This window comes from Scomber scombrus, chromosome 6 (assembly GCF_963691925.1).
Source record: "Scomber scombrus chromosome 6, fScoSco1.1, whole genome shotgun sequence".
Taxonomy (NCBI): domain Eukaryota; kingdom Metazoa; phylum Chordata; class Actinopteri; order Scombriformes; family Scombridae; genus Scomber; species Scomber scombrus.
Genome location: NC_084975.1, coordinates 21090962 through 21106329, shown reverse-complemented (window position 1 = coordinate 21106329; position 15368 = coordinate 21090962). Strand labels below are relative to the sequence as shown.

At 38.5% G+C, this 15368-nt stretch overlaps 1 protein-coding gene across 2 annotated transcripts in view; it reads right to left on the bottom strand.

The window, feature by feature from the left end:
• The window catches only part of nell2a (neural EGFL like 2a), a 74392-nt gene that overhangs the window by 38701 nt on the left and 20323 nt on the right, over positions 1 to 15368 (bottom strand). For both annotated transcript variants that reach the window (XM_062420052.1, XM_062420053.1), the window contains exons 10-12: positions 12765 to 12856; positions 11104 to 11209; positions 10003 to 10131 (exon numbers count right to left, since the gene is read on the bottom strand). In XM_062420052.1, coding sequence (XP_062276036.1) covers positions 10003 to 10131; positions 11104 to 11209; positions 12765 to 12856 — 327 coding nt within the window. The remainder of the gene's footprint in view (positions 1 to 10002; positions 10132 to 11103; positions 11210 to 12764; positions 12857 to 15368) is intronic.

Sequence of the window (15368 nt, the reverse complement as noted above, 5' to 3'; positions counted from 1 at the left end):
AAGCAAGAGACAGAGATGTAGATGGCGTAGAAATAAAAGAGGAGAAAGCCGTGAAAAGTATTAACTGTCGCCGAAGAGACAGAAAGTAAGGGAACAAATTCACTCTCCGTTGTCCTCAATCGCAATGGTAACCTTGAGCTGAGGTCTTAGGTGACAGTTTTCTTGGTTTCTGATTGGCTGTCCATGGCGGTGGCTTTGATTTAGAGCCTATTAACTGTAAGACACCATCCATCCTGCCCCTGGTGACAGCAGTTACGTTTGCTGAAACAATATGTTAGGAGGTGAGATGATGAGTGCCACCGCACGAACGAATCTCCATCTCCATTAACGCACTCCATTTTCTTGATTGGTCTGTCACATGGATACACGTGATGCGCCAAGGAAAGAAGGCTGGCCAAGTGTCAGCGGCGGCTTTTACCGCTGAATGGAGTGCTCAGGGTCAATCTGTTGTCAAGCCACGATGGATGGCCAGAAAATGGCTATGTTTTTTTTCTCTTCACCTTTGTACATTTCAGCATAACTATTAAATCAATCATTGTCCTACCTAAGGAGGGTGAATAGCTTTGCATTATTAGTTAATCTTAGTTATTCATGAAAAAGGAGGTCATTAAGTTCCTACTGCCAGACAATAATCATGGTAATCTAGAGCTACTCTAGTTATTTTACAAGATGCTATATGAAACCAGAACTACTGGGTGGTGATGAAGTAAGAAAATCTAAAGTTGCAAAGATATGTATCATAATTCAAGCTATTGAAAATCCATTACTACAACATAACCTTGCAGCAATGAAATGTAGTTCACTCCATTTACTGAGAAAGTAACTGTTGTAAGTAAGTACTGTTGCCCCTATAAACACCCAACAGTGATGTCACAGTGTACTGACATGCCCTGGATGATAGTCCCATATCAGTACAGCAAGATGAGAACCGCAGGAGGATAGTCAAAACACCTATTTAAACTTGTCCAAAAAAGCACTGAAAGGAATAAGGCTAAGAAAGAATAAATGGAGAAACAGCTGTAGATTTTTGATTCCGAACAAATTAATCATTATTTAACATCATAAAATCCTGAAGGGTGGAGTGCCCCAAGTGGCTTAGTGATTAAGACACATTTTATGAAACTGTGATGGTTCTCCTTTGACTCTGAACAAGAACCTCCGTTGCATGTCATACTCCTCTTTCTCTCCCTAATTTCTTGTCTGTACCTACACTATCAATCCTAGGCAAAAATGCCAAAGAAATTACCAGAAAAGAAAAAAATCACAAAGGACTCAAATTCTAATAGAAGGAGCTTAGCTAATTTATATTTAGCACAGGAACATGTTTCTTTTTTTAGAAAGGTCAATGAAAGAAACCCTTAAAGTCAAAATGCTTTGAGTTACAGAAGCTAGTAGAACATCAGTGAGTCAAGGGGTAATGTCAGGACTATGGATCAGATCTCTATAGACTAGTACTGTTGACCTCGATATAGGCCGGAACTGCCTGCATATGACAACCTACTATATGATGACCTAAATCTAGTTATTAAAATATACAGTGATATTATACATGCTATTGTCAACTGTATTTATGTTGTTGGAAGTCATAATTGTTCATAGTAATAACGAACATAGTCATAGTCATATTTTTGTATTCCTACTATTGCTCATCCAAGTCATCCCACAACTATGTAAATAGGGAATAGAAGCTTATCCCTCTCTCCTTGCATTGCATGTAGTTCTAACAGGGAGCGTCCTCGCTATCTGTGTTTCATACTGCAGTACACCAAGGTCTGGGAGTAGGGAGATAACGCTGCCATTGCCTTTGGATATCCCACAAAGGCAACCGAATCTGTGCCATTCCACCAGCAGTCTCTCTCTCTCTCTCTCTCTCTCTCTCTCTCTCTCTCTCTCTCTCTCTCTCTCTCTCTCTCTCTCTCTCTGTCTCTCTTTTTGTCATCCACCCATCTCTTCCCTAACCAGCTCAATCACTCAAACAGATGGTTTTCAATAAATGGCAGAAGGACAAGACTTGCCAAAACATTGTCTGATATCCCTCACTCGCCAGTTCCCTCATGGCCAGATATATAGCAGGCAGTGGGAAGCGCAGAGAGACAAAGAGCTGCTCCTGCTGGCCAAACAGAGTCCCACTCAGCAAATAATCTCCACAGTTGGCCTTGGTTCCTCATGGGTGGAGAAAAGTGTCAGGAGGAGGATGTGACACGATGACTCTTTTGGTTTAGGAGTGACACTGGATCAAGTATTGAGTCACACCTTGTTTTCAGGATGTGTGAAAGAGTACGCTTTGGTGTTGAACTTTCATGTGACTATCACATCCTCAAAATGAGTTTTTCCTTGTAAAAAAAAAAAAAAAAGAAACAATCCTGATTAAAATTGTTACTTCGGTTTTTGGATTGTCATATTTTGAAAAAGCAAAACACACACATTTGGTTCACCTCTTTATGATCATTTTCAAGAATAAAATATTTGTATTAAAACTAAAAAAGTGCTCTGTAGGCAGAGCATTAGGGAAATCTGTCAGCCAAGTTGGTTAACTTCCATTTAGCCCTCAGCTAACATGAAAGGGGATTTTAAAAAATTGAATGACGCTTCTCTTCTTGACTTTCCAAATCTTACTGGAGGTAATGGATGAAGTTCTGATAATGAAACCGGACATTTTGCAGGGGTTGTGTGACATTCAAAACAATTTTTTCCACCGTTTTACTGCCACAACAGTAGCGATGGAGTAAGATATATCGGAGCCTATGACATAGACACGTGTCAACAGTATTTTTGTAATTACTCTCACTGCCAGAAGGGGGAAACAAAAGTCCTGCACTCCAGCTTTAAATTAATTGATTATTCATTTAGTCCTGACATGCAGTATTTAAACAAATTATACACATCATCTTAAATTAGCAGATCCAAATATGAGATGTTCAAATTGCTTTTTTTATTTACAGCCCAGGTAAAGACTTTTCCTTTGTTGTGTTTTGAGTATTCATGGTTGTTAGCATATTGTGATGCTGCAACTTGTGTTGGGACAAGAAGCTAAACTACTCTGAATACTTTCTACTTTATTTCATTCAGAGGAAAATTGCTGCAAATGACAAGGGAGTGAGGTGTTTTTTAATCAGTTTTCTCCTTTATTGTTGCAATCTTTAGGGGCAATTATAATTTCATTTCTGCTTTAAAGGGAATCACAATGAGAAAAGAACTCAGACAAAATGAGTTTCTTTGAAATGGAACAGAGCAACTTGTTTCTTTTTTGAACCACTGCGTAAACATAAACTAGAGATGCACTTTTTAGGTGATTTTAAAAAAAGAAAAAAAATAGTTTTCTGTATCTTTCCAACATACTAAATTAGACAACCAGTCCTGAAAAAACATGCTCAGAAAAGACCAAAACAAAACTGCAAAACGTCATTGACAATTTTGGCATGAGCAGAAGCCAATTAAGATGACTGAGTGAAGAGAATCCAATTAGGAAGAAACAAGAGTGAAAATCTGCATTCTGAGAGCGCAGCCATTGTCTAAATACCAGACACTCACACTGTGATCAATCACTGTAAATACTTAGAGGCCTGCTACCTGACTTAGATACAATGAACATCAAATAAGGAAAAGTATGGGCCTGCTGGAGTGTGAGAACATGTGTTATTGTTTCTCGTTTTTAATATGTTCCCCAAAATGTTGGCATATTCAACACATTACACAGACAATTTCCACATGGGAAGAAAGTCTCATCCAATTTCAACAACACTCAAGGATCCTAATGTGCTAACATCTACCAGCTCCTGAACTACTGTATCAAGTGTATATGTGTGTCTATATGTCACATTAAACATGCACTTAGCACACTTCGATTTTGCATTACTTAAATAAAGCCCGGTGCATCACATAGACAACATTGCCTTGTTTGTGTGCGGCAGGTGAGTAGGGTTTTGCTTTCCATCACGACTCTCATTAATCTGGGAAAGATTTTCCACCCCATGTAAATCGATGGAGCATCATCATCCATCACTCGTCAGACTGTGACCAAGTTTAGCCTGTAGGCCAGAGGTCTAAACAATGAGTAACAAGGAGCAGAAATGGTGCTCTATGAAACGGATTAAACCAAAATCAATTCTACAATCAATGTATTGATACATTTTTTTGTTATTTGCTGCTATTATTCGCTGCCGTACACTTTTCAATGTAAAGCCTCATAAATGTAAAGCCTCATAAATATAATTGCCATGCGTGCTGTTGGCAAAGATGTACATAAGGACTAGTATTTTATATAGAGAGTAAAGAGTATTTTTGATTATATCTAGAGCAGGATATTCACTGAGATTAAATTAAAATGAGATTAATAATTAATTAATTAATTAATTTTTCTAATGCAATTATTACGGGGTGAAACATATGAAACAGATCACCAGCTCATCAAACAGCATGCATTTTATATCATAAAATTTAATTATAATAGGTCGTAAAATCCTAAATTCACAAGACTCATGGAAACTTTAGAGTCAACTACAGCAGCAAGAAACAATTATTTTACTTCTTGAAGGGGTTTTCATTGCAACACCTTCATCATAGCGTAATGTGTCCACAGCAGTATCACACAGCAGTGAAATGAATAAAACTCCATCTGAGAATAAAGCGGTCAACGTGATCCCATCTGGAAAATGAGCAGAAAAGTGACTTCTCCCATGTGACATTTGAAGGATATTGTTTGAGCTGTGCTGAGATACTGTTATTTACACTGGGGGGGACTGTCTGGATGATGGTGGGATTGTCTGTTTTGGGTGACATTTCAGCAGGGTCACAGAGGTGAAGTGTGTGTGAAAAATACACAACCAGTCAGGATGTGTATGTGTTTGCCTCTGTGTGTGATTCATCTGTGGGGGTGGGGGGCCCGGAGGCTCGAGGCTCATCCCGGCAGTGATTGAGTTTTCGGAGCTGGCTGTGCTCTTAAGTCAGTGCCAATTAGCCTGCTGCCACCTTGTGACATTCAAAAGACAGCAGCAGCAATCGGATCGGCCTCTGTTTACACACGATAGGCTTACACACACACACACACGCACACACACGCACACACACACAGAGTCATGGCTTATAGCCAATAAAACTTCAACCTGTGTGAAAGCAGCCCAGATGTTTTTTAAAACAAGTATCTCTCATATTTAAATAAGCCTACAATATTTAATCCACATTATTAGTAGGAAATTAGAGATCTGGTTATTGGATAAACAATTGTCATATTTAAAGCCTCTCCACACACATAGTCCACCAACACACATATTTTCACTTATATTGCCTAATTAAACTTTGTGTGTGTGTGTGTGTGTGTGTGTGTGTGTGTGTGTGTGTGTGTGTGTGTGTGTGTGTGTGTGTGTGTGTGTGTGTGTGTGTGTGTGTGTGTACGACGTCCTAAGAGGAGGTTGATTTGTATCTCTCTCCCTCTCTTTCTTGTTGCACCCACTAGGGCAGTACAACTCATCCTGTTATTATAGACCTTTTCCACAGCAGATATACTGAGTTGTCATAGCAGGAAAAGCACAGGTGCAACCATTGACATTAACAATGACTGCATTCTTTTCGAGTGTCCAAGTAAGCCAAACCAGTGAGCCAGCATGCACGGGATGAGGGTCCTGAAACCTGCCCATGTTAGTGGAATATAGCCAGGATTCATGTTTTTAATTACACCTTTACTTTTCCTGCTTTGGCATTTTAAACACTCATTAAAAAGGTCTATTCATATTGATACATGATGTCAATATAATAATATTTGGTCTGCAGATAGTTTTGATTTAATCATCATTTATTTTTGCAGTTTTGGTTTAATTATCAATCTTCTGAGATATCCATCATCAAGATTTCTACCTCCACACCAATACAACACAGGTAAATAGTTGTTTATATTTCCAGAAGCAGTGACCCGGTTTCTCTGGATAGTCCGTGCAACTCCTTGTAAATAGATTTCATTGAAACTGTTGACTAAACTATCGTCATGGCTAAATACCACCAAAGGCAATTCAGAGAATTATGTTGTTGTAATTTGGTTGTATTGACCTTTTTATGTTATTGTGGGCGAATGAACTGCAGATGAAGTCTAACCATTTGACTAAATCTGGCAGATAAATAAAAATGATGTTAATTAAAGTGCAATATCCCTGATGAATACACAAAGAAAGAAAGTAAGTAAGTAACACTATCTAGGAAACACTTAACATCTAAATAAAATCCTGTTGCATACTTTGTCCCCTTCTGTCTTTTATTCAAGAGAATATCATCTTGCATTTCACATTTCCCATATTACTGCTACAACAAAAACACCCAAGCAGCCCTTCTTTTTAAACAATCCTGACAGAGAATTTCTAAAGTAGGGCATTTCAAAACGAGACAACAATGGGAGATGTCTCTCTGCCTGCAGTCCTGTACAATGCTGAGATGAATAATGGTATTATCTCAACACGTTGAACTATACTGATTGTTCAATTTAGAGACAATCACACAGTCTGTCACTTCTCCACTGCTCACCCCTCTGTCTAATTCCGGCCTAAACACACGCATGCATGTAGCAAAATAGGACTTCAACCAGACCGCACTGAGAGAATTGGATGGAGAAAAAAAATTGAGCTCCTTTTTTCTGTTGGAGAACTCAAAACACGCACACATACACAGACATGTACCTGCACACATACACACAGACATACACAGAGACGGGGCTAGTATCCCCTTGAGTTTTCCCTACTGCTGCCTCTATGAAAAATTTACACAGAAGTGATCTCATCGGCTATTTTGAGCCCATCTCTGACCTAGGAATGTTTTAGAGAGCTAGTATCTGTCTCTGCTTTTGTGATTCTTGTCTTTACATTTGACAGGAAGCCAAAATGTTTTGGGTTTTTTTTTGTGTGAGTGTGTGTACAAAAAAAAACTAAAAAAACCCATGTTCCAGTGTATGTCTCTATGTCTTTCTGTTTTATGATCACCCTGCTGTGTTCAATAAACAAAATTGCCTCTAAGTTGGACTTCTCATCATATTTCTCAGGCACCACAGTATTGAAACTCATCTAGAATTGAAAGAAGGCAATTTCACTCATCTCTCTGTGCATGTCCTTGCAGCCACAAATTGGTGTGTATATTAAACGAACACAAAACATTCTCCCACCCATCCACAGGATCGTCAATGTTCTGGCAAGGCATTTCTTTTATTTTCCACACAGGAAAAACAATCATAAGTGAGTTACAAAGACACACAAAAAATCAATTGCTTTTGAGAGAAGTCCATCAGCAAATTGAGTCAATTTTAGGTTTCTCTGTGCACTCTTCAATGCAAACACTCACCACAAACACTGCCAATTTCATAGCAAGAGTCAGACGGCTCTTGAGATGAATAGTGTCACTCTGAAGTGTTGATGATGGAGGCAAAAGTCTGTCTGCTTGTGCATAGCTCCACATTGGTAATAACATGGGCTGATCTATCTAATACTTTGAGCTGTTGAAAATGTTGAGGGAGCTTGGATATTAAATATGTGATTAATGATCAAACAAAAAGTAACCAAGCTGCAAACAGACTGTTTTCTGGGTGTTTAGGGCACAGGCGAGTGATCCTGCCTCAACATAAGACCAATTAAGAGTAAAACATTTCTCATCATGTTTCATCCTCCTCTTTGACATGTGAATGCTATTTCCCCACCCTCAACACACTGGTGGTCAAAGCATACCTAAATAGAGTGTTGGCAATGTATTCAGATTCTTTACTGATACCACAATGTAAAAAAACCCCTCAAATACTAGAAATAAATGTTTAATTCAAAATTGTATATGCAAAGTGCATAAGTATTATCAGCAAAATGCACTCACTTACATATGATTGGATACTTAAATCATGCCTATTTAATAACTAATATTGTGTAGGTAAATCTTAATCTACAAAGTAACAAGTACTGTGGTGAGATACAAGTACCTCTGAATTATACTTAAACACAATGCTTGAGTAAATGTTCTTTTTTCCACTAGTATGTGAATGATGTTATGAAAGAGGCCACAGTTAGTGGGTCCAGCGTTTGCCATTTAATCACAACCTACAACCTACAGCATCACTTCTCATTAATTTAAAACAGATAGTATCTTTAATTATGCAGATTCCCGAAAGACCCTCTAATTACCTGGACAACTGCTCATATCTGTAAATTAATGTTAGATCTGCTGAAGCTGCTAACTAGCGTTACACTAACAAAAAGCTCTGCAGCTTTAACCTCAGCTTGATGAAGTTGACAGAAAATATATTACAGGGACTGTGTGGCCTATAGATTAAAAGAAATAGGCCATGACATGTACTCACAAACAGATGCTCTGAAATTGCACACACACAAAATGAAAGAGGAAGATCAAGAAGGCTGAACATTGACAGATCAGCTGTCAAGGTCATATACAGAAGCATCTGAGTAACTTTAATGCCATGTTTCCTCATGAATACCAGAGATGCACAGGGGTAGCAGTTATGACATGATGTTTACTACATATTTTAGAAGATAGCATTGCTGATGATGAAGTCATCATTTTTTAACGATGCATCTGGCAAATATCAGCCAAGATATGAGATGAGAAATTCGGCTGAAGCACCGTCAATTTAGTGTGTAAAAGCTTGAACTCTGAGCAGGTTTTTCACCTCTTCATAATAAACATGAAATGACCTGCTCAATGAGGTATAGAGCATGCTCATGTAATGTGGGACATTCGAAAGGCAATCAAGTAAAACATTGTCTGTTTTTATAAGATTACTAGAAATACTAAGCACTGATATAATCACTCACATTGTGTTTTACTTAACAGTGCAACGTGGCTGGAGACATCCGAGCATCGGTGTGCAATCAGTAATGAATGACCTGACTGATGATGGATGGTGTGACTTTAATCACTCCCCCAGCAGAGTGACACCGAATACATGCCAACATAAAGCTGCAGCATGTTTTTATATCACAAACTAATCAACTGACTTACAAGACAAAGATCTCTCACAATCCATTCTGAAAAGCAGTCGTTGCGTGTTGTGGACACAAATAATGAGAGGATTATAGTCTTCCATCTCGAAAGGATTATGCGATAAAAGCATGAATTCAACAAAGTGTTTTGGTGAGTATTTAGCAAATGTCTACATTTTTTGTCTATAGTGAATGCATTTCCATTTTTTAACCCTTATTATATTTTCATTACAGTTCAAACTAACAAAGATACCACAAATTTAAAACCACGCCATGTTTAAAAACAAGCCAATATATTTTGAGTTATTCCTTCAGTTGTCAGGTCAGCAGAGAGTAATGTGATTCACTCATTAAAATAAAAATATAGCTCAAATATAGCTAAAATAGAAAACCTTTGATCAAACTTCTATGGATTATCTACCTCAGGCCTGAGGCCTGGAAGTTGCTCTTATATTGTTCCAGAATGAGAAGCAGCAAACACTTTCCTCTAAAAGGTGGAAAATAAGCCATGACATCTCCAACTATTCTGACTGTGAGATGACCCCAGAAGCAACAACAGAAACAAGAAAAATAGTGAAAGCAGAGTCATTATAAATATTAAAACATATAAAGAACATTTAAAAAATCACCTCTCAATACTCATGTACACTGGCTACATCAAAATCCAGGTATAGACCCCTTCACTTTCCTGACCTCCACACTGACTTTGCACCATGTTATAATCAATGTCAAACATGTTTTCTGGAACCTCTTTGTGGTGTTTTGCTGTTGTGAAGAAAACATGACTTATATTCTTAGATGTAGTGCTCATTTTTAAAAATTGAGTCAGATCAAGCTGAGACCAAGCAACCAGAGTACTGTGACAACTGCGTTAAAAAAACTGAATTAAAACTAAAAATACCCTCCCAAAAGCAAAAGGCTAGTTTCTTAGATTAGTCCTTTGAGTCACCGAGGGCACATTCACCTACTACACACAAACAACCAAATATTCTCTCATGGAGGGCAAAAAACTCAGAGTCAGGGTCTGTTATTCAGAGCCATGTCATACCTTCACAGTAGGCATTATCATCTCGCAATGGACGGAAGCCATCCTTACAAACACAGCAATCTCCTGCCTCCAGGTTCACACAGTCAGAGTGCTCCACACAGCCGTGGCCCTCTGAGCAGAAGTCATGACCTGCAGAAGCACAAGTAGAGGAAAAGGCTGACCCAGAGAAGAGGAGTGATGGAGGCGTACAGAGACAAAGATTATGTCATAGTATAATCACCTTTTCTGGGAGTGTACTTACTCTGGTGTATTTCCCAGGCACATTAACAGTAAAATAACATTAATTTGCTAGCATGTCTCTGTCACATCTGATTTCATAATCTTAAAAGAAAAAAAACAAATATTGGAAATGTGTTTAATCTGAGTTAAATCACACGAACAAGTAGGATTTACGAGACCATATCAATCATGGCAAGCTAAAGCTCATTAACAACAAATCACACATACTTTGTATTACTGTTGATTTAAGATTGATTTCCGACTTTACCAGCAGCCATTGATTTCATTCGTTGTGAGCACAATAAGAAAAACTTCCTAAATCTACTTAATTTGTATGTGAAAGGTAATCCATCTCTGTGAGCACACCGCTGCTTTGAGAAGAGACTGATTTGAAAAGTCTTACTGGTTGATGAGTTCAAGGATTTATTTTTGTCAGGAAATCAAAAGTAGAAGGCAAACAGTGAGCACACACAGATACTATGAAAGGGGTCATGTGATTTTTTTTTTTTTTGCACTAAAGAAATCACTGTTGTGTTTTCTTGAATACTCAATCAAAGGGAAGCTTTCAAAAGAATCAACACATAATAACTATGAGATTATTTTCATATAATAAAGGCCTGGACTGAACCCAGTGGCTGCCTGAATAGTAGAAAGTCAATCTAAAAACATGTGGTTTTAAAAATGGTTACTTGTATGAAAACTCTGACTTTTGCCAGGGTTTAATTCTTATTGAATTACATCAACTTTTTATGTGCTATTGACTGACTTCATCTTGCAAATATTAATGTTTTTCTTTTCTATCTAACCACATTTACATACTTGAGAAAATACATTCATGCTACTTATAATGTTACAGAGATAGGGACAATGTTTTTTCCATACCTCTGCAGACTTTGCAGCATCTGTCATTCAAGGTGATCTGCTCAGACTCTGGACAGTTGAGAACAGGACACGGCTCACTGGGGACCACTCGATGCATTGTCCTGTCCTGTGATGTGTAAAAACACAATCCCCATGAGCTACTTTCTAGGTCCACTCTGGCCCACATCATTTGCTCATGGCCTCCATGTAATTATGAAGGTAATTATTCATAGATTGTGTTTCCTCATTCACTCTCTCACTCCCATTCTTACCTGTGTGTTCATTATAAAGTAATTACTCATTGGTAAATAACAGTTTTTTCCCCTAAACTAGTTCTGAAAAGAAAAGAAAGCTTTCTTCTTTTTTCTTCTTCTTCTTTCGTCCTCAATGGTTTTCATCATCATTTATGATTCCTTTATTATACAAACTGTGAATCAATCTTCTGGATTATCCCTGCATGTGTGTTTAGTCAGAGTGTAGAACCTGATTAGGGGGCTTCATTTCCCAGCATGCCTTTGGCAGGTCTCTCTAATGATTTCATCTGCATCCCTCTGACTGATGCTAATTTAAAGTCATTAACACAGACACAGTTGGATGAAGACAATGGGCCTCTTCTATTTAATTATAATGCACAAATATTTTACATATGGATAATCTTAAGCTGGTCTGTCTACAAGAAATACCCATGAGATGCCATGACCTCTGCTTGTGCAAATGCTGAGTATACTTTCATGAATTTGTCAAAACAAACTTCCTCTAAAAGTCGCCAAACAACTTTTCCAAACAAGCTGCTCCATCTACTTCTTGCCACCCACCACCCAAAACTTGCTGCCCCCCCACTGCAACCAGCAGGCATACAGAAGATCAGAGGCATGACAAGTAGCTGTCAGGGGAAGCCTGCAGTAGTCTGCAGCAGTGGGCTGACTGACAGCACTCCCCGTCCCCGTTTCTTTGATCTGCCTGGGACTGCCAGTCAGTTAACTGGGACTACAGATGGGCCAGGTGTGGGCAAGCAAGCCCGACAGCTGTCTGAAACCGCAGATTCTATTGGAGCTCTGCAGAATTCATGGAGGAAGGAGGCAGATACGATAGAGTTAGGTGATTAAAAACTTCAAATCACTTTTCTGTGATTGATTGGGGCTGCCTGGCATAATGTCATCAAGTGAATTATTCCCAAAAGTGAGCAACCCACCCATCTGGTGCACCAGGCAGACAAAAGCAAATGCCCTGAACAACTGTGAAATTAATATGATTTGGGACCATTGTAGTATCTGATGATTGGTATTGAAGAATGGCTGTGTCCTCCTGTGACTGACAGGTGCACACTGCTTCGGTCTCCAAATGTAAACTCAATTAAAGGGATTTGGCCAATTTCTGTATAACACAAAGACGATGATGACAAGCCAGATCAATGGAATTCAGCTGAAGATGATAATTTTGCATGCTGTCTTGTTGAGGTTTTATTAATCCTTTCAGTGTGGGCCAAGTTAGCTTTGGAATGACTGTATAGTAAGTTATCATGCACCACAAGATGGAAATTAATGGAGCTGGAGTGCTAGGTTACATGAGTCATTGTGGTATCTCTTTCTACAGATGAGTTTGATAAAAAAAAAGAAGTCATGTTGAATAAGTATGTGTGTGTATTTTCTCTGTATGTGTATGTGTTCGTCGACATGACTTACCTTGCAGTCGAACAGCAGGCACCTGCCAGAGGAATCGCGCACAGCCTTCTGATCACCCTCTACCAGCTCTCTTCCACCAAACAGGCAGACAGCTGGTGGCAGATACATACACATGATCAGTATACACGCAAATAAACACACAAACACATCAAAAGTAAATATACAATCACCATGCTCCCTTGAGAACACATTTATTTTGTGCCATATTTAAGATAATAATCATTGGCAGAGCACAATTTAAAATATATTACTGTAAGATGTTAAATTTTTGATGCGTGTGCCCTGGTGGTCGAGTGGTTAGAGCGCATGCCATGAAATCGCAGCATCCCTGGTTTGAATCTGGCCAGGGACCTATGCTGCAGGTTATTCCCCCTTCTCTCTCCTGTTTCCTGTCAGCCTCTCTGCCAGCTACCATCTCAATTAGGCAATAAAAAGACCAAAAATAAATCTTTTTTTTTTTTTTTAAAGGTTTGATGTGTAAAAATCGGCTACCGTGCCAGGCATGTCATTTTTCAACACAGTAAATGTATTGCTATGACATTTAAATATCGATACAGCTCACTTGAATGTGCTTTGATGCCAAATGGCTAGCTTTCACATAGATGGTGCAACCCAGTGCAGTTAATCGGATCAGCTGACATGAGTAGCTGACGTCTGCGCTGCCACTGTCTGCAGCAGCAGTGGGCTGCAGTACGCATGCAATTGGGACATACTACTTCATCTGTCATTGCGGCTTCTGTCATTGCACTGGTTTCTAACATAGCACTGTCAATGTGCTGTCACTGATGTGTGTTCTCTTAGTCTCACAATACCAGACAAACGGAGATCTCCGCCTACCAAAGTCTGGGGATTTCTAAAAGCACAGTAGTTGTTTGAACAGCGGTGAGAACAACCTACACCCCTTACATTCTGTCAAGGACATGCCTTACCAGAAATGATGTTCCACCCCCCATTCTCCTCCTTAGTGAACTGTATGTCACCTCCCCAATATGACGGGCCACCATATATACTTTGGATTGGTTCTGCAATGTGAGTTTTTAAAATTGTTTCCACCCAGTTTTAACAATGAAACCTGAGGGGATTGACCTCAGTCTCTATGGGTGAAGCATTTAGACACTAACTTCTGAGTCTAGTGCTCTCCTGGTGGCTTAGTCAATGTGCTGTATCTCCCGCTGTGCAGGAGATTGTGGGCAAAAATAGCCAGAAAAGTATGCTGGCTTGCATACTGCATAATGTGACCATATGTAATAGGATATCCTGGTACTTTTGTTATTTGACAGACTATGTACTGGGACATACTAAATCTTTCTCTGGCATACTAAAAAGTAAGGACTGTACACTGTATAAAAATAATGATTGTAGCCACAGTGATGTCACCCAAGTCATGGTTTGTGGACTCCCTTTTTACTGTCACCATCCAGCCAGAAGTGATGAGAAGTGACCATATTTGGACAAAAGCAAGGAGCAGGGGAGAAGCTTCCCAGTGTTCAACTACAGTACCTCACACAACAGTGGTAGTGACTTGTCAATCATAAGGTAGCCAAGCCCCAAATCATTACCTGCTTTATCATGTAATTTACACTAAATGGAGCCATGATTTACAAAATGAACATCATGATCTATAGAATAAGACTTGAAACTAGTGGTTTTCACTGTCAGGTCATGAAAATGCCGATTTAAGGCACTTCCACCTTGAGGGCTAAGATTTACCCACCAGGGTTGGCTGGTTAGCATGCTAACTTCACTAAATATCTCTGCAATACAATACATACAAATCTTCGAGATAATGTCAAAACTTCACAACTTCACAAAACTTCTTCACATTCTGTTAATATTTTAGTTAATTTTGTAATGTTTTTAGCTAAAATGCTGGCCAATTCGTACACATTGTACTTGTTTTATTTAGCATGATTTACATTTTATTCAGGTTTATTACAATTTGTATGAAACTTTTACCATGATGGATGGCAGACAATGTGTTTCATTTTGTCATATTATGTAAAAACATATTCATCTTTCAATCATTTTTTGGAAATAATCATCTCTTGTTTGGTCCATAAAATGTGAGCTAAATAATTGATTGAAAAAAATATAGATAAAATTTGGCAGTAAACCCAAAGGTATTCAATAAGCTAATGGTCATAGTGTGACCTTATTATAATCATTTTGTATTTCTTTTTCTAATTCATTTGTAACTCAGTCATATAAATGACATAAGTCTCAATCCCCCTGCCCCCCACCCTGAAATATATCTGTATTTAACCAGAATCTACACTCATACATTTGGTTGTGAACATAAACAAAGGTGAAATATCAGAGGTCTAATGTAAGAGTGCTGTTTTACATGTTTTTAACAATATGTCCTTGTTATTTATAGCTTTATTTTTTGTTTGTTTTTTAAGACCTCAGGTAAATTTATTCAAACCATATCAGCAATATTAAGCCCAATTAAACAACACTGAAGAGGAAGTAATAAAATGTTGAACACGTAGCAAGAAAACCCAGTTTCATATAATTGTAGGGGGCTGCAAAAATAATCGCATGGGGAGAAAGCCTGTGTTTAAAGATTCAGAATGATATGGGGAAGAGAAATGATTGACACCG